The sequence below is a fragment of the Mytilus edulis genome, chromosome 8 (genome assembly GCF_963676685.1).
Source record: "Mytilus edulis chromosome 8, xbMytEdul2.2, whole genome shotgun sequence".
NCBI lineage: Eukaryota > Metazoa > Mollusca > Bivalvia > Mytilida > Mytilidae > Mytilus > Mytilus edulis.
Genome location: NC_092351.1, coordinates 50719005 through 50739835, shown reverse-complemented (window position 1 = coordinate 50739835; position 20831 = coordinate 50719005). Strand labels below are relative to the sequence as shown.

At 34.7% G+C, this 20831-nt stretch overlaps 1 protein-coding gene across 1 annotated transcript in view; it reads right to left on the bottom strand.

Annotated features, from left to right (window-relative positions):
• The window catches only part of LOC139484175 (uncharacterized), a 42010-nt gene extending 23869 nt beyond the window's left edge, over positions 1-18141 (bottom strand). The window contains exons 1-4 of the mRNA XM_071267907.1: positions 18097-18141; positions 16518-16698; positions 11525-11839; positions 10061-10127 (exon numbers count right to left, since the gene is read on the bottom strand). Coding sequence (XP_071124008.1) covers positions 10061-10127; positions 11525-11839; positions 16518-16698; positions 18097-18141 — 608 coding nt within the window. The remainder of the gene's footprint in view (positions 1-10060; positions 10128-11524; positions 11840-16517; positions 16699-18096) is intronic.
• Between the last annotated feature and the right edge of the window lie 2690 nt (positions 18142-20831).

The following is a 20831-nucleotide window of genomic DNA, read 5'->3' as shown; positions in this document are numbered from 1 at the left end:
AAATAAAAAATAAATAGATCTCTTATACTATTCAAGAAATAAGTTAGCACTTCAAAATTATTTAAACGAAATGTCATTTAAACAGTCCCACGATTAGTTATACATGTATCATCAACACATGAATTCTGGTGTTTAAGAACTGTTATACTGATTTTTTTTACCGTTCCTCTATTTATGCTTCTTTTAGAGAAATAGACAAACACTTTAAAATCGTTAAAACATAACATTACAGGGAAATAACTTCCTTAAGAAGTGTACATATGGTTTTGGTCATATATCATGTTTTCAAACCTCATATAGCTAATCCTGTTTGTTATTTACAGTTTATACTTTTCTATTATAATTTTGGTGCTGAGGGTCAACATGAATCACTTTCCTTCACCAGTAAAGCATAAAATGAAATATTTCTAAACCAGTGATGTTAAAGTAAATAGAAGCGTGGGGAATTATACATCTATGACCGACTGGGACATAACAGAATAACAGAAGTAAAAAGGTGTTGGGACTTTTTGTCTGAGTAGTTAGGCTACATGGTAGAATTTTAGACAATAAATGACAATTAATCATAGTAAAAATGATAGGATACTACGCTAAAAACAGAACAGATGAAACCCTCAGATCATAGTTGAACAAAAAAAAATAATTATGAATTGTGTGCCTTCTAAGGAATTTATTTGACTTACTTTCATCAGGACCAAAATATTTTTTTTTTAAAACAAAATACACAAATGTAGAAATATTAGAAGCTATATTACCAATGAGACATTAAAAGATTCAAATTTATTTTAGATAAACTCTCAGTCTGGAAGATGAAACCTAAATTTTGTATTAATGTCGTAATTTATCTACATAAAAATTAAAAACAATAATTATGACATAAATCATATCAGTACCGCGGTATATCCTACTGGTTTGTTGACGTCTTCGAGATCAACAGTCAATCATTAAATGGTATCATTCCATTCAAATGAAGTGAAAAAAAAATCCTTAAAAATTTCCTGCTTTTTTTATTTAAAAAACGATCCATCATATGTGCAATTACTAATTAACATTTGGATCTATATCATTTAAAAACTGGACCTACAAAGAATAGCCAAATTAGTCTGTTGGGATTTGAACCTAAGTTTCTCATCATTTCTGTAATTTAATTAACATTTCGAACAAAATGTAATAAATTATGTCAGCAACTTTTGAATAGATTATGTCATGTATGTGTATCACTTTGGCAAAAAAATAATTCAATTTTTCATAAGAACTCCTTCTTGGCTAAAACTGTATACTACTTCTACGAAGTTTCGTAACAGAGTGTTTCAAAGAAAGGAAAGTGTACATATATATTTGTGAAATTCTTTTATAGCCAAAAGTCCAAAACACAGATTTGTGCAACATATCTTTATCATTTATAAGCCTTAAAAGAAATTAAACTTTTACTAAATCCCTCCCCCCACTTTTAGATTGAGTCTTCCTGAAAATTCATATTTACTAAAAAAAAAAAAAACTGCTTTTTCTGTGAAAAGAATATATTTTTAGGAGAGAGAACACACTAATGTCATTTTTATAGAGCTAATTTAGCTGGAACGAATTGACGTCATGGACACAAGTAAGTAGTCTAGTGATACGGCTTGTTTTATGTTTTTTTTTTGACAGTTTTGACAGGACGAAACACCTTAACAAAAATGATCATAAAACATCAATGAGTTTCAATGACTGCGAAAGTAGATATAAGTACTTCTAAACAACTGTATCTTACATTAATTTGTAGGATCCTTTACTATAGATAATTTAGCTGATCTGTAACAATAACATCTTCATGCCTTATATATCATGTACTGTAGTACGCCGCTAGATTAAAACTGACGACAAAAAAGAGCTTTCGGTGGGCATGTGTATATATATATATAATTGTCATTAAAGTACTGAAAATAATCCACAGTGATACGGCTTGTTTTAAGTTTTTTTTTGGACAGTTTTGACAGGACGAAACACCTTAACAACAATGATCATAAAACATCAATGAGTTTCAATGACTGCGAAAGTAGATATAAGTACTTCTAAACAAAAAGTACATATAATATATCTCCTTTACTATAGATAATTTAGCTGATCTGTAACAATGACATCTTCATGCCTTATATATCATGTACTGTAGTACGCCGCTTGATTAAAACTGACGTGGAAAGGTAACACATGGCCAGCGAAAGCTCTTTTTTTGAGAGCCCAGGTGGTCGTGTGGTCTAGCGAGTAGGCTGCAGTGCAGGCGATTTGGTGTCAAGATATCACAGTAGCATGGGTTCGAATCCCGGCGAGGGAAGAACCAAAAATTAGCGAAAGCAAATTTAAAGATCTTACATTGTTGGGTTGAGGTTTAGACGAGCTGTATATACATTATAAACACAGCCATGTATCACCATCATTGATGGAGATCCGATGGATACATATGTTGTAGGGTTGTCACTGACTCAGACGTAATTATGAATATAATTATTTTCTGTGTGACTGTATCTTACATTAATTTGTAGGATCCTTTACTATAGACAATTTAGATGATCTGAAACAATAACATCTTCATGCCTGATATATCATGTACTGTAGTACGCCGCTAGATTAAAACTGACGTGGGAAGGTAACACATGGACAGCGGAGGCTCTTTTTTGAGTGCCCAGGTGGTCGTGTGGTCTAGCGGGACGGCTGCAGTGCAGGCGATTTGGTGTCACGATATCACAGTAGCATGGATTCGAATCCCGGCGAGGGAAGAACCAAAATTTTGCGAAAGCAAATTTACAGATCTAACATTGTTGGGTTGATGTTTAGACGAGTTGTATATACATTATGTACACAGCCATGTATCACCATCATTGATGGAGATCCGATGGATACATCTGTTGTAGGGTTGTCACTGACTCAGACGTACTTATGAATATAATTATTTTCTGTGACTGTATCTTACATTAATTTGTAGGATCCTTTACTATAGATAATTTAGCTGATCTGTAACAATAACATCTTCATGCCTTATATATCATGTACTGTAGTACGCCGCTAGATTAAAACTGACGTGGAAAGGTAACACATGGCCAGCGAAAGCTCTTTTTTTGAGAGCCCAGGTGGTCGTGTGGTCTAGCAAGACGGCTGCAGTGCAGGCGATTTGGTGTCAAGATATCACAGTAGCATGGGTTCGAATCCCGGCGAGGGAAGAACCAAAAATTAGCGAAAGCAAATTTAAAGATCTTACATTGTTGGGTTGAGGTTTAGACGAGCTGTATATAAATTATAAACACAGCCATGTATCACCATCATTGATGGAGATCCGATGGATACATATGTTGTAGGGTTGTCACTGACTCAGACGAAATTATGAATATAATTATTTTCTGTGACTGTATCTTACATTAATTTGTAGGATCCTTTACTATAGACAATTTAGCTGATCTGAAACAATAACATCTTCATGCCTGATATATCATGTACTGTAGTACGCCGCTAGATTAAAACTGACGTGGGAAGGTAACACATGGACAGCGGAGGCTCTTTTTTGAGTGCCCAGGTGGTCGTGTGGTCTAGCGGGACGGCTGCAGTGCAGGCGATTTGGTGTCAAGATATCACAGTAGCATGGGTTCGAATCCCGGCGAGGGAAGAACCAAAATTTTGCGAAAGCAAATTTACAGATCTAACATTGTTGGGTTGATGTTTAGACGAGTTGTATATACATTATGTACACAGCCATGTATCACCATCATTGATGGAGATCCGATGGATACATCTGTTGTAGGGTTGTCACTGACTCAGACGTACTTATGAATATAATTAGTTTCTATGACTGTATCTTACATTAATTTGTAGGATCCTTTACTATAGATAATTTAGCTGATCTGTAACAATAACATCTTCATGCCTTATATATCATGTACTGTAGTACGCCGCTAGATTAAAACTGACGTGGAAAGGTAACACATGGCCAGCGAAAGCTCTTTTTTTGAGAGCCCAGGTGGTCGTGTGGTCTAGCTGGACGGCTGCAGTGCAGGCGATTTGGTGTCAAGATATCACAGTAGCATGGGTTCGAATCCCGGCGAGGGAAGAACCAAACATTAGCGAAAGCAAATTTAAAGATCTTACATTGTTGGGTTGATGTTTAGACGAGCTGTATATGCATTATAAACACAGCCATGTATCACCATCATTGATGGAGATCCGATCGATACATATGTTGTAGGGTTGTCACTGACTCAGACGTAATTATGAATATAATTATTTTCTGTGACTGTATCTTACATTAATTTGTAGGATCCTTTACTATAGACAATTTAGCTGATCTGAAACAATAACATCTTCATGCCTGATATATCATGTACTGTAGTACGCCGCTAGATTAAAACTGACGTGGGAAGGTAACACATGGACAGCGGAGGCTCTTTTTTGAGTGCCCAGGTGGTCGTGTGGTCTAGCGGGACGGCTGCAGTGCAGGCGATTTGTTGTCACGATATCACAGTAGCATGGATTCGAATCCCGGCGAGGGAAGAACCAAAATTTTGCGAAAGCAAATTTACAGATCTAACATTGTTGGGTTGATGTTTAGACGAGTTGTATATACCTTATGTACACAGCCATGTATCACCATCATTGATGGAGATCCGATGGATACATCTGTTGTAGGGTTGTAACTGACTCAGACGTACTTATGAATATAATTATTTTCTTTGACTGTATCTTACATTAATTTGTAGGATCCTTTACTATAGATAATTTAGCTGATCTGTAACAATAACATCTTCATGCCTTATATATCATGTACTGTAGTACGCCGCTAGATTAAAACTGACGTGGAAAGGTAACACATGGCCAGCGAAAGCTCTTTTTTTGAGAGCCCAGTTGGTCGTGTGGTCTAGCTGGACGGCTGCAGTGCAGGCGATTTGGTGTCAAGATATCACAGTAGCATGGGTTCGAATCCCGGCGAGGGAAGAACCAAAAATTAGCGAAAGCAAATTTAAAGATCTTACATTGTTGGGTTGATGTTTAGACGAGCTGTATATACATTATAAACACAGCCATGTATCACCATCATTGATGGAGATCCGATGGATACATATGTTGTAGGGTTGTCACTGACTCAGACGTAATTATGAATATAATTATTTTCTGTGACTGTATCTTACATTAATTTGTAGGATCCTTTACTATAGACAATTTAGCTGATCTGAAACAAAAACATCTTCATGCCTGATATATCATGTACTGTAGTACGCCGCTAGATTAAAACTGACGTGGGAAGGTAACACATGGACAGCGGAGGCTCTTTTTTGAATGCCCAGGTGGTCGTGTGGTCTAGCGGGACGGCTGCAGTGCAGGCGATTTGGTGTCACGATATCACAGTAGCATGGATTCGAATCCCGGCGAGGGAAGAACCAAAATTTTGCGAAAGCAAATTTACAGATCTAACATTGTTGGGTTGATGTTTAGACGAGTTGTATATACATTATGTACACAGCCATGTATCACCATCATTGATGGAGATCCGATGGATACATCTGTTGTAGGGTTGTCACTGACTCAGACGTACTTATGAATATAACTATTTTCTGTGACTGTATCTTACATTAATTTGTAGGATCCTTTACTATAGATAATTTAGCTGATCTGTAACAATAACATCTTCATGCCTTATATATCATGTACTGTAGTACGCCGCTAGATTAAAACTGACGTGGAAAGGTAACACATGGCCAGCGAAAGCTCTTTTTTTGAGAGCCCAGGTGGTCGTGTTGTCTAGCTGGACGGCTGCAGTACAGGCGATTTGGTGTCAAGATATCACAGTAGCATGGGTTCGAATCCCGGCGAGGGAAGAACCAAAAATTAGCGAAAGCAAATTTAAAGATCTTACATTGTTGGGTTGATGTTTAGACGAGCTGTATATACATTATAAACATAGCCATGTATCACCATCATTTATGGAGATCCGATGGATACATATGTTGTAGGGTTGTCACTGACTCAGACGTAATTATGAATATAATTATTTTCTGTGACTGTATCTTACATTAATTTGTAGGATACTTTACTATAGACAATTAAGCTGATCTGAAACAATAAAATCTTCTTGCCTGATATATCATGTACTGTAGTACGCCGCTAGATTAAAACTGACGTGGGAAGGTAACACATGGACAGCGGAGGCTCTTTTTTGAATGCCCAGGTGGTCGTGTGGTCTAGCGGGACGGCTGCAGTGCAGGCGATTTGGTGTCACGATATCACAGTAGCATGGATTCGAATCCCGGCGAGGGAAGAACCAAAATTTTGCGAAAGCAAATTTACAGATCTAACATTGTTGGGTTGATGTTTAGACGAGTTGTATATACATTATGTACACAGCCATGTATCACCATCATTGATGGAGATCCGATGGATACATCTGTTGTAGGGTTGTCACTGACTCAGACGTACTTATGAATATAACTATTTTCTGTGACTGTATCTTACATTAATTTGTAGGATCCTTTACTATAGATAATTTAGCTGATCTGTAACAATAACATCTTCATGCCTTATATATCATGTACTGTAGTACGCCGCTAGATTAAAACTGACGTGGAAAGGTAACACATGGCCAGCGAAAGCTCTTTTTTTGAGAGCCCAGGTGGTCGTGTTGTCTAGCTGGACGGCTGCAGTACAGGCGATTTGGTGTCAAGATATCACAGTAGCATGGGTTCGAATCCCGGCGAGGGAAGAACCAAAAATTAGCGAAAGCAAATTTAAAGATCTTACATTGTTGGGTTGATGTTTAGACGAGCTGTATATACATTATAAACATAGCCATGTATCACCATCATTTATGGAGATCCGATGGATACATATGTTGTAGGGTTGTCACTGACTCAGACGTAATTATGAATATAATTATTTTCTGTGACTGTATCTTACATTAATTTGTAGGATACTTTACTATAGACAATTAAGCTGATCTGAAACAATAAAATCTTCTTGCCTGATATATCATGTACTGTAGTACGCCGCTAGATTAAAACTGACGTGGGAAGGTAACACATGGACAGCGGAGGCTCTTTTTTGAGTGCCCAGGTGGTCGTGTGGTCTAGCGGGACGGCTGCAGTGCAGGCGATTTGGTGTCACGATATCACAGTAGCATGGATTCGAATCCCGGCGAGGGAAGAACCAAAATTTTGCGAAAGCAAATTTACAGATCTAACATTGTTGGGTTGATGTTTAGACGAGTTGTATATACATTATGTACACAGCCATGTATCACCATCATTGATGGAGATCCGATGGATACATCTGTTGTAGGGTTGTCACTGACTCAGACGTACTTATGAATATAACTATTTTCTGTGACTGTATCTTACATTAATTTGTAGGATCCTTTACTATAGATAATTTAGCTGATCTGTAACAATAACATCTTCATGCCTTATATATCATGTACTGTAGTACGCCGCTAGATTAAAACTGACGTGGAAAGGTAACACATGGCCAGCGAAGGCTCTTTTTTTGAGAGCCCAGGTGATCGTGTGGTCTAGCGGGACGGCTGCAGTACAGGCGATTTGGTGTCAAGATATCACAGTAGCATGGGTTCGAATCCCGGCGAGGGAAGAACCAAAAATTAGCGAAAGCAAATTTAAAGATCTTACATTGTTGGGTTGATGTTTAGACGAGCTGTATATACATTATAAACACAGCCATGTATCACCATCATTGATGGAGATCCGATGGATACATATGTTGTAGGGTTGTCAATGATTCAGACGTAATTATGAATATAATTATTTTCTGTGACTGTATTTTACATTAATTTGTAGGATCCTTTACTATAGACAATTTAGCTGATCTGAAACAATAACATCTTCATGCCTGATATATCATGTACTGTAGTACGCCGCTAGATTAAAACTGACGTGGGAAGGTAACACATGGACAGCGGAGGCTCTTTTTTGAGAGCCCAGGTGGTCGTGTGGTCTAGCGGGACGGCTGCAGTGCAGGCGATTTGGTGTCACGATATCACAGTAGCATGGATTCAAATGTCGGTGAGAGAAGCAAATTTACAGATCTAACATTGTTGGGTTGATGTTTAGACGAGTTGTGTATACATTATGTACACAGACATGTATCATCATCATTGATGGAGATCCGATGGATACATCTGTTGTAGGGTTGTCACTGACTCAGACGTACTTATGAATATAATTATTTTCCGATGGATACATCTGTATCTTATATTAATTTGTAGGATCCTTTACTATAGATACTTTAGCTGATCTGTAACAATAACATCTTCATGCCTGATATATGCTAGATTAAAACTGACGTGGAAAGGTAACACATGGCCAGCGAAAGCTCTTTTTATGAAAGCCCAGGTGGTCGTGTGGTCTAGCGGGACGGCTGCAGTGCAGGCGATTTGGTGTCACGATATCACAGTAGCATGGGTTCGAATCCCGACGAGGAAAGAACCAAAAATTTGCGAAAGCAAATTTACAGATCTAACATTGTTGGGTTGATGTTTAGACGAGTTGTATATACATTATGTACACAGCCATGTATCACCATCATTGATGGAGATCCGATGGATACATCTGTTGTAGGGTTGTCACTGACTCAGACGTACTTATGAATATAATTATTTTCTGTGACTGTATCTTACATTAATTTGTAGGATCCTTTACTATAGATAATTTAGCTGATCTGTAACAATAACATCTTCATGCCTTATATATCATGTACTGTAGTACGCCGCTAGATTAAAACTGACGACAAAAAAGAGCTTTCGGTGGGCATGTGTATATATATATATAATTGTCATTAAAGTACTGAAAATAATCCACATCAGGTCAAATTCTACATGCTCATTTTTATCATTTAACAGTTTTGATTGTTTGTCAGTATGTTAATTGTTACCTTACTGTCACAAGTAATATGGTGGGAAAGGGAGATTGGCTCCTTCAAATTAATTTGATACTTGACTCTTATCTTACCCTAAGACATCATACAGCACCAACGAATTACGAATTGTTCCTGAAATTGTGTTAAACCTGAAATGTAAGCGAATTCGACGTTTCGAAATAGAAACAAACTTTGCATTACACACGATAGACACGCCTGTAAACAAAACATCGACATTCAAGTAAAGGACAATAACAATCAAAACCAAGGACATTTACATCAACAGTTATAAATAATAATTAAGAAAAAAAACGAACTCCACTAAAAACCGGGAGTAAAATCAGGTGCTCCGGAAGGATAAGCATTTCCTGCACCGTATTCGGCGCCCGTCGTGTTTTTTCTTTGTTCATTTCGGTATTGATAGAAAGTTATTATTACTGAGGAAGAATATCAGATTTAAAGCTAAAGGAAGAGTAAAACTGAAGCAAGAGCAACTCGAACCCGTTTAATAAAAAACTAGAGCTGATCACGTGTGCTCCGACCGGGTAAGCAGATCATACTCCCCATTTGGCACCTTCCAGTTGTTCTCGAAAGCCCATAAACATTTATAAACCTTTTTTGGTAACACCACATTTGAACTAACATGCATAAAGAGTCGTCAAATGCTAAAATTCATTGCTACATAGTTTAGATTTTGTTCCGTTGATAGGATTTGGTCTTTACATTTTCTCTTCATTAGGATATATATCTTAAAAAGAACAAGTATGAGTCAAGAATTATGTTGTTTGAAATAAATCCTTCATGGAGTCATCATATAGTTTATGTAGAAATGGGAAAAATAGATCTTGATATTACGACCAATTGTTTACTTATCGAGTTTACCGTAATTGATTTTGAAGATCTGAGACAAGTAGTGCTTTTTATCCTTGTGTTCTAGTTTTGCCATGGAGGACACTTTTGTTGATTGGCAGAAACATTAACAAAACGTGTACGCGAAATATCTAAAGGAGCCATTAGTCCAATTTTCAGTTCACATTGGGGAATGGGATTCAAAACATAATATTGAAACGACGACAGACTACTACTAAGGACGCTAAGTAATAACAATAGCTAGATACCCTATTGTTGAAACAAGATCACTGTAAACTTTCCTATAAAATTAACATCAAAAACTTACCCAACAGCTTCAATTAGTTGGCAGGTAAAACTAGTTTTCCAATCATTCGTATTAAGACATTCATAATCTGGAAGATACACCAATATGAGTCAATTTCAAGCAGTTAGGGGAGGGGGATCAATATACCGTTATCTTTATATTATACCGTACTGCTTACTGGAACCTTATATCTGAGAAACAGACAGTGTACGTGTATTTTTGAATTATTCAGAAGTGTCAAATCAAAATGTGTTCTTCAAAGATAACGAGTCCTTCACTTTTCATTCGATCTATATTCTACCTTATAAGATACGTACACCAAAAGTTGTAGAAACTATTTGCTTTAAATATGAACTAGTCTTACTTTTGTTTGTGTTCTTTATTCTTTAACAATCGCTAGAGGTATAGGGGGAGGGTTGAGGTCTCCATATATATTCTAAACCCCCTCATGTTTGTCCCAAGTTTTTACTTTTGGTTCATGATAATTTCTTTGTTTAGGAGTTAAGTGTGGCGTCCATTTAAGTTTATTTGTATACAGTAATTTTAAGGTCATGGCCACTAATGCCCGAACTAGATGCGTTTTTTGTTTTGTTTCGTTGAATACCAATTGGTAGCTTTGTGCTGTTGTGTATTCTTCGTTCGTTCGGGTTGTTCTGTCTTAAACACATTCACCGTTTTCATTCCCTGTTCTACTTTTTGTTATGTTCTTTGACAGGGCCCGTACTGGTTGTGTTACATCTTCCGAATTATTTGCCCTATTTATGTATAAACGTTATATCTTGCCAAGGTATCCAAAATATTGTTCTGTATGACCCGTGGTTATCTTAATACTTAAATGTACATGAATGCTTTGTATTGTTTTTGCTAATTTATAACAGTAAATGTGTTATTTCTTTTCCAGATTTCTTTTATTGGTATTACTCCACGGCTTTGTACTTCAATTATAGTTATGGCGTGACCTTCAGTTTACAAAAAAATCGCTGAAACCGGTAATAAGAATTGAATAAGCTGTGAATTCAGATGAAGAACAACAATACAAGCGATGTTATCGTGTGTGTATTGTTGTACATGTACTACTTTAGTGTAACATGTAGATACAATGTAACTATACACTATCCTTTCTTTTCTAATAAATTTAATATATTGAAGAGTATATATTAATTTCTTAATTGATATCGAAATGTAATTACATGAATGTATATATTAAATGTTTTCCTTTTTTTGCCATAGGTACATTGTTTAGGCGTTTACCTTATATATATGTGAAAGCAACGTTACAGTTTACAGATCTAACATTGTTGGGCTGATGTTTAGACGAAACCTATTAAAACGGATTTACTATTTCAGTATATTGATTGGTAAATGTATAGTACTTCAAATCATACATAATACATGTGTTTACTACTTTTTGACCACATGAAGTATGAACTGCTATAAACCTCTTGTCAAACATTCTCCCATCATTACACAGTTTTTCTAACATACCTGGTGATAAAATGTCATTAGAAGAACATGACTTGAGATGACAGGAACAATCTTCCTCAGAAGGCACACATTTACATGGATGTTTTGGTTTTATAATAAAATCATATCCTCTTGTATAGTCACAGCGGCATAATATATCATTTTTCTTAGTTCCATTTTTATAAACGACTTGCCCTTTCTCACTACAGGAAGATGTTTTATAAACACAGCGACTGTTTCCGGAAGTCAGGAATTTAAAAGGTTGATACAAATAATTATTGCAATCAGCTCCTTGCAGTGTTCCATTAGTTGACCCAGCAACTACATTTTTTCTTCCTAAATTAAAAATAAAATATTTCTAGATAAAACACAAATTAAATAAAATATATTTGTACAAATACCCTTTTTATGAAAACATATATTGAGACCACATACATTACAGAAAACGAATCTCTTGTTCTTTTGCTTTCATTATAAAGGTCTTTCCTTTTTCTATAACATGTATAAGGAAAGACCTTAATGTATTTCTTCTGATTAAGGTCTTTTCTTTTTCTAAAAGGAAAGACCTTACTGTATTTCTTCTGATAATTATTAGTATTCTTTCCGCAAAATTTAAACGAAATTTCCCAGAAAAAGTACGCGACATGTTGAAATGATATTAGGTATCTAGTATCGGTTGACCAAAAGCTATCTTGTGGTGAGAGGACGACCCCGTAACATTTCTTTTATAGAGGTTATCTCCGACCCCTAACACCGAAAAACTTGTTGTTATTCTAACTCCATAACCATAATAGGTAGGAGAAAAAACAAAGTTGTGGAATTTGTTCAGAACAGACCCTGGTTCTTCGTTACATCAACTATACGATTAAACAAACGATATCAAGAGGACACCATAGTCTTCAAACATTCACAGAACAAAATGATAACCTGGACAACAGTTTAAAAGTATTTATTTAGTAAACTTTAAGTGAAATTAATATAAAATTTAATTTCAACGTGTTGAATTTACATGTTTGAAAGATCACACGTTCGAATTAGATATAGGCATATAGTAAAAATGGAAATGGGGAATGTGTCAAAGAGACAACAACCCGACCATAGAAAAAACAACAACAGAAGGTCACCAACAGGTCTTCAATGTAGCGAGAAATTCCCGCACCCGGAAGCGTCCTTCGGCTGGCCCCTTAACAAATATATACTAGTTCAGTGATTATGAACGTCATACTAATTTCCAAATTGTGTGTCTATTTTTACGAATGAATAAAAATGATTATGTTTTTTTTATATTGTTTAAGTGTGATAGGCTGTACCACTTAACTCGTTACACCTTTCGTTTTTTTGTCTGCCATTATGTTCCGAAGGTATAAAAAAAAAGCTCTGTCAAAATAAGTATTTAGTTTGAAAACATGTACACTATTAAATGTGATTGACAAACATAATACAAGTACAGTTAAACTGTGTTTAATTCTGACCGACAAGGCGAGAAACCACAGACAATGAGATAAATATTGGTAGAAGTATTCCATTCTGAAATAAATGAAAGAAACTTTCTATCTTAGAATTATCTTTTTTTAATTAGTTATTATTGGCTTGGAAAATACTCACAGATCAGTTCTTTCTGTGGTATATTTGTTACTTGATTACTTTGCTCTGCATCGATCTGATCAAACAGTCAAGCCCTTTTCAACAATTTATTTATAGTTTGTTGTGCTGTATAACCTGTATACCTGCCCAGATTAAGACTAGGGCCTGGTTAAACATTTAAGAGCCCGCAAACATTCAAACCACAAGCTGTCGTTTTTCCTGTCGATCATATTTATTTTGCTCTTATTTGTTTTGAACAGGCTGTAAGTTTTTTTATTTGAATTGCTTTATCTTTAATTTTGTCGTAGCCTTTAATGGCTTTTTAAGAGGAATGAACTTTGTTAATTGTTGAAGGACGTACGGTGAACTAATATTTAAGTCGTTTGGTTTAGGGTGGATAGTTGTCTCGTTAGAAATCATACTTTATTTACTAATAGTATATTACCATATGCTTTCTTAGTTCATATTCGAATTCCGAATACACCAACTTTTACAGAAATTTGCTATGATCGAATTCATTTATACATTAGGCTTGTGATCTCTTTTTTTTGTGCTTGTTCTATAATAATGAAAATTATAATGACAATATATTAGTTTTACTGTAGACGACTTATTTTCTTGGGCGGTGTTTTTTTACGAGTAAAAGATCATCGTTAATATGTAAAACTCAGATCGCCTGGGAACAGAACAACACCATAGGAATATATCTACACTATATTGAATCAAAATAAGATTGAATCGGTTTAACATATGATAAAATATATCAACGAAAATGTTGTTTAACAGTATTTTAAAAGTTGTACATGATGTCTGTTTATTTTGATCGTAACACTTCCATCATTCACGAGAGGAATCGCATAACTGAACCATGCCGCATATGAACTAAACCATGATACTAATGAACCAAACCATGACATCGAATTTTCTGTAATCTTCAATTGTGTGCAAATGTAATTTTTTTTCGGAATAACTGACGGCAGATTTATACCATAGCGAAATATGGGATGTAACAAACAGGAAAGCATTAACTTTACTTTATGCATTAGAAACGAACAACAACTTTTAAATTTTTACATACGCAAGCATTATTGTTTGTCAAATTATACCTATATGACGAAAACTTTAATGTACTAAAATATTAGCAATAAACAAAGATATTCACAAGCTTGAATTTATATTCAGCAGTTCCGTTTGCGAAAAAACTAATGTGTATATTGTGTCACTGATTGTCAATAAAAACTCTTAACACAGCCATTTCTTACTTAACCAAACAATGAAAAAATCACTGTACTAAACGTCCCTCGATATGACGACCTTACTACCCGTGGAACAGGTGTATCAAAGTACAAACTTAACTGATTGTAATAACGTGTGCCGCATTACATATTTACTAATGTTTGCTACAGTTAATGCAAATTTAGCAAAACAAACAGGCAATGGGCTGTCGAAATAACATCAAACAGGTTTTTCTATAGGTTGTTATGCTTTCTTTTGACTGTTTACAAAATTAGCACTGATTGTAGGTTTTATGCTACCTCTTTTAGTTGCTCTTACTTGACCTAGAACTTGACCCAGAACCAAAATGTTCTACGACAAAGTACGACAAAGTTGGTACCCGAACGATAAATTATCTACTCTGTGTAAATATATAGAAAAATATGTGGAATATAAAGGCAATAGTAGTCTACCGCTGTTCGAAACTTATAAATCGATAGAAATAAAACGAATATGGGTTACAAACTAAATCTGAGGGAAACGCATTAAATATAAGAGAAGAACAACGACACAACATCAAAATATAGCACACACAGAAACGAACTAAGCATTAGACAAACTCCGATGAGAATAAAAAAATTAACATAAAAAATAAATACATGCATTTGGGACAGAACAGCATCGTGACACGTCTTATAGCAATGCGAATTCACACTCAAATATAAGAGGAAACAAACGACATACTCGTCAATGAAATAACTCTTCACAAGAGACCAAATGGCACAAACATAAACAAAAAGTTCACCGTCGGCCCTTCCGACAATGAACAAATGCCTTGTTCCATAGTTAGCTTTAATAGTCCCGAAATGAAAAGTGTAAACCAAATCAACCAATAAGGTAATATCCTAAGTAATTCTACAAACTCAAAACTTCGCATACATTCGGAAGCAATAGCAATAAAGGGTAAAAATATAAAATCTTCCTGTACACATTTTTTAGCATATCATGGAGCAGCAATAATTCAAATGTTAATGAAAACGTATTAACAATCCAGGAAAAGACAATTATAACCGTTGACCTTGGAATTCTTTAAAGTAAGTTCATTTTGATAATTTCGGCAGTATATTTAGAAAATTGTTGACAATTAAACGAAAACATATAAAACATGAGGATAAGCTAAAAATTTGCCAGAAACACTCGGAAATAATCACTGTTTTAGTAACAAATCCAAAAACACGGAGGACAATTCCGACAATTCGAATCATGAAAAAACTTGGATGATTTTATCAAACATGTAAACTATGCCTACCACATGTACCAGTCATTCAAATTCAGAAATGTAATGGCCGACTATAAAATATATTTATGTAACAAAACATTATCCATTTAGTACAGTGTTATGTCAACATACCTCGACGTTGTAAGAAATGAGACATATATAAGGTGTGTTAATATTGACAGCCGCAATGACTTATAATTATTACAGTGAAAACAGAAAAGACGAAAGGAAATAGATATATTCTGTTTAATTAACCTTTCCCATTTCATCTGTACTAATTGGCAAATTATCGCCAAACAATAAAATTATTCAAGATGTGTCCTCAATCCCCTGTCAGAACAAGATCCATGTGTTTACAGATGATGTCTGACTTGCCAACACATATGAAATATTCAAACATTTGCTCGCAGCTCCACTCTGTCCGTATACACTATGTATTGCCATATAATTGCAAAATCCCGGAATATTGCATACCTTCTTCCCATCTGTCTTTCAATATGTTTGCGAGACAGATAAGCCATTCAACAAATGCGTGGATGGTCAACGAAGTGACTTAAAATACAAGGTAGACTTCCACGTAAGTCGTCATTTAAAATCACATATTCACGCATGAGTTAATATAAAAAAACTTACCATCACAATCATAGACCACAACTAGGGTGACAACACACAATGGACGAAAACCTTGCTGAGAAAAGTATTCGGATAAGAAAGTACATGATAGTTTCCCCAGAGAGGATAAATGAAATAAACAAAAACTTTCCCACCATAACTCATTTCCTGTAACTCAGGCTTCAGTGTGGTACAAGAAATTAATTCCTTCTCCTAAAAATTAATTTTCCTAATTATTATAGAAATAATTATTATCATATATACCATAATGTGAGAGACATAACGCAGTCACGTTTTATACATAGAAAATATGAAGTGTATTACCTGGTGCTTCAAAATCCTGATGATCTCTACAAAACTCAACAAATTTGTTTTTATTCTTATCATGCAAACACAAGTAACTTCTGTTAGAGCCACAAATAGTGTCAGCTCTATGTTTCCAGTGTGACTGAACAGGACACCGAAAGCTAAACACAGCATCAGATATCTTCAATAACGACATTAACTGAAAAAAATTAAAGTTTTCTATTAACTGACATACATTTACACAGATGATGTAAGAATTCAGTAAACTACTAGTATTTAAGGAATGACTGTAATATTTTTTTCTGTCTATGAAGAAATAACTTAAAAAATGTGGTGCACATTGAATAACGCGCGTAGCGGGTTATTGAACAGTGTGGACCACATTTTTATGTTATTTCGAATAGACAGAAAAAATAATACTGTCATGTCTTTTATTTAATTTTAAAATCCATTTTAAACCGTAGAAAACCATGAAAAAACGTTGATGACGTCACGGTCACATGACTAAATTATGTCTATCGGCCGATAACAAAATAGCGTCAGCCAATCAGAATACGCGTTACATCCAAAATTAGATTTTAATTGATAACACATATCTATTGAACTAATATTTGTTCAATGACCACTCACTCAATGACAAATAAAGCAAAAACCGCTCCATATCTTGAATCATTGTCAGCCCGCAAAAACTTTGATTACTTCAGGAAATGGTGCAATGAACTCATATGTGAAACATTCAATGTAGTACTGGTATACAATTTTACGCATGCTACGCATTTTAAAATTCTTTTAACCCAGAGTCGTGCTTCAGCTGACCCCTTATCAAAATCTGTACTTGTTTAGTGTGATGAAAAACAAATCATACGAGACAAGCTCTAGGTTCCTGACTTAGGACATGAGCAAAAATACGGCGAGGTTAAAACAAGAAAGATTAAGTCTATACAAATGATCAACAAATGTCAATTTTGCAAATATCAATATGGGAAATGTGATATTATTATTAAATGGAAAGCTGTGTGCACCTTTGACATTGGCTCTACTCCTTTTTTTTAAATTTCGTTTCTTTTTCAATCAAATGTATCTAACTTGAAATATAACAAGTGGATATTGAGTCACAAAAACGCCTTTAAGGGGACATTGCCTTGAAATATAACAATACAATGAATACGAGTAGGTAGCTGAAATCAAACTCTGTGTTAGGAAAATATATTTCGTCTTATCTTTATATTCCTAAATTGAGCGATTGAAAAAAAATCGTGTCATTACTATTCTCTAAGAAATAAGTATATCAAATGTTTTGGAAACAGTTACAACAAATAAGTTACTTAAATTGAACCATGATTGTTTGTCCGATTCTGAAACGCAACGTTAATTATACTTTATCGTAAAGACATAAAATTGAAAACTACATGTTATCCGTTTATTTGTAAATGAATAGTTTATTCAGCTTCAACACTTTGCAAAACAAAGACTTTACTATTAATTATCCCATTTCTTATTTAAATGTATGAAAGTTACCCATTGTTTTCTCTTTTATTTGCCTATGAAGGACATTTGATTTTACATAATGAGAGGTATACATGAACTAAAAACTTACCTCATAATAGTGGCAAATGTATACAAGTGGTTTTCCTAGAGTCATCGTTTGTTTTTTTGCAAACGTGTTAACTTAAAGAGATGAAAATTTGATCATTTATTGGAAATATTATTCATTCACACTTCATCCTATCATGTTGTCGTGTAATTTGAATGTTTTGAAGAAATTTTATTCAAATCGCTCTAAATGTTGTCATTCATTGTAGAAAATTTATTGCAAACAATTAAACTTGACAGCTATGCTTACGATAACAAGTAGGACACAGAAATGAATTTATTTTATGGTATTTACTACCAAATCACAGTATGTCAAATCCGGTTTCATACGAAAAAAGGTTGAAACAAATATTTCTTTGGTTTTGACAGTTATTGAAAATTAACATTATGTTCCGTTGTAAATCATATTCTAAGTTAAACACATAGCTCTTGTATGTCTACACATGCTAAACGCACAATTTGTTTTTCTATTTTTCTATTTGCTGTTTCTATAAAAAAAAAAATGGGAACTTTAGGTAGATTGGTTATTTTTTTTAAATGAAGCATGGTCTTATCAATAAGCACTGGATCACATCATACTTTAAGATATATCTGCAGAAGCGGATACGTCAACGTACACGATACGGTTGATACGTTTGTAAATGACCGACCTCTATTATAAGGCATCCGAATACAAGGCATATTATCAGGGTCTTCTTCCTTCTAAAATATATAGCTCTACACCGCTGCCGACTGAATTTAATAATTGTTTATCGCATACTCTAACTTTCGTCGCCGGCAAGTCAAATTAGAATATCTTTTATTAACACAGTGCAACACCTGTTTAATGTGACTTTGTTGACAAATTTTGAGTTATATCAATTGTTTTCAAGGTATACATGGTATACTAATAAAATGTGTTAACATCCCTTTCTCACTCTGTCATTACAAACTCCGTACATGGACACAGTTTTGTTTGTACCTGCACATATGCTATATCGTGTAAAAGAAAAATATAAATTTTATACAGCTGATTTAACGGTTACGTTTGCAATACTTATTGGTGACAATTTGTGCTCCAATCACAGTGATGCTAGTAGAGACCAGAAACTCTTAAGATGATTATTTTAAATAACACAATCTAGTATAAAACTATCACACACTCTTATATAATATACACATATACATCATATATACGTCATGTTCATACACTCTCATTCTCAATAAACAATGTTATAGGAAATGTACAGGTGTTCACTCTAGCAGGCACTAACACTCTGTAAAACGTTATGATTTCAACTGAAATTTTTTTTCGCAAGTATCTGAAAAAAATTTCAGTTCTGTTGCATGTAACACATCTAGTTCATATTAATGCCTTATCTAGTTTCGTGATTGTATGCTTCTATTAATAGATTAGCATCCTGCAATTATACTGAAGAGATGAGTAGATGATCATTTCTGTACACTAAAAATAAATACTTCGTGTATTGTATCAGAGATCCTTGTTTAATTCCTACGAGCAGGTAACACCTCCCGAAACGACAGCTTATTTTTATAAGCTTGAGTTAGAGGAGGGGATAAGGTCTCTGCACAATGCTAGGCGGTGTTGTCGTAGAAGTTAGAAATAAAGTACAGGTTCCAGCCCCGGCGCCGGGGAGGAAGTTACGAATCAAATCTACTCTAACATCGTTAGAGTTACAAATCTAACATTGTTGGGTTGATGTTTAGACGAGTTGTATATATATATATAATTGCGGTTTTTATCCAACGCAATCATAGGTTTGAACGTAGTTTTCAATTTAGACTCGTATATATATATATATATATAAACGAGTCTAAATTGAAAACTACGTTCAAACCTATGACTGCGTTGGATAAAAACCGCAATTTTTATACGTGTGCATGTCAAACAAATTTCGTTGTAGAAGGGTCTAAAAACAGCACAAACAACATTTTCCTAAAGACCAAAAGAGTGAAAAAGTATATTTAAACAAAACGCATTTGACTAACAGGTCGAACAACTGATGTTCTTTAACCCTGCTGACTGCCATTGGCGATTGCCAAATAAAATTGATCACAAGATGTAACAAAATGGATTCTCATATAAATTTAATACGTCACAGAAAGAAAAAAAATGTTAACTTGTGGACAGGATGTTGTGCCACAAACATTCGGTGTCAATATTTCTTTAGTACACCATATCCGGATTTCGACAATAAATGTCTCTTCAGTGATGTTAGGAATCGAAACGGTATTTGGAAGGCCATATAAAAAGTACCCTCAATTTTAGAGAAAGTACCCTCATTTTTAGATTAACTCTTGAATTTTAAGAGTCAATATATAGGATGAACAGATCATATAAACCGGAGGGAAAATATGATACATGCCCAAACAAAAAATATAAACGAGTCTAAATTGAAAACTACGTTCAAACCTATGACTGCGTTGGATAAAAACCGCAATTTTTATACGTGTGCATGTCAAACAAATTTCGTTGTAGAAGGGTCTAAAACAGCACAAACAACATTTTCCTAAAGACCAAAAGAGTGAAAAAGTATATTTAAACAAAACGCATTTGACTAACAGGTCGAACAACTGATGTTCTTTAACCCTGCTGACTGCCATTGGCGATTGCCAAATAAAATTGATCACAAGATGTAACTAAATGGATTCTCATATAAATTTAATACGTCACAGAAAGAAAAAAAAATGTTAACTTGTGGACAGGATGTTGTGCCACAAACATTCGGTGTCAATATT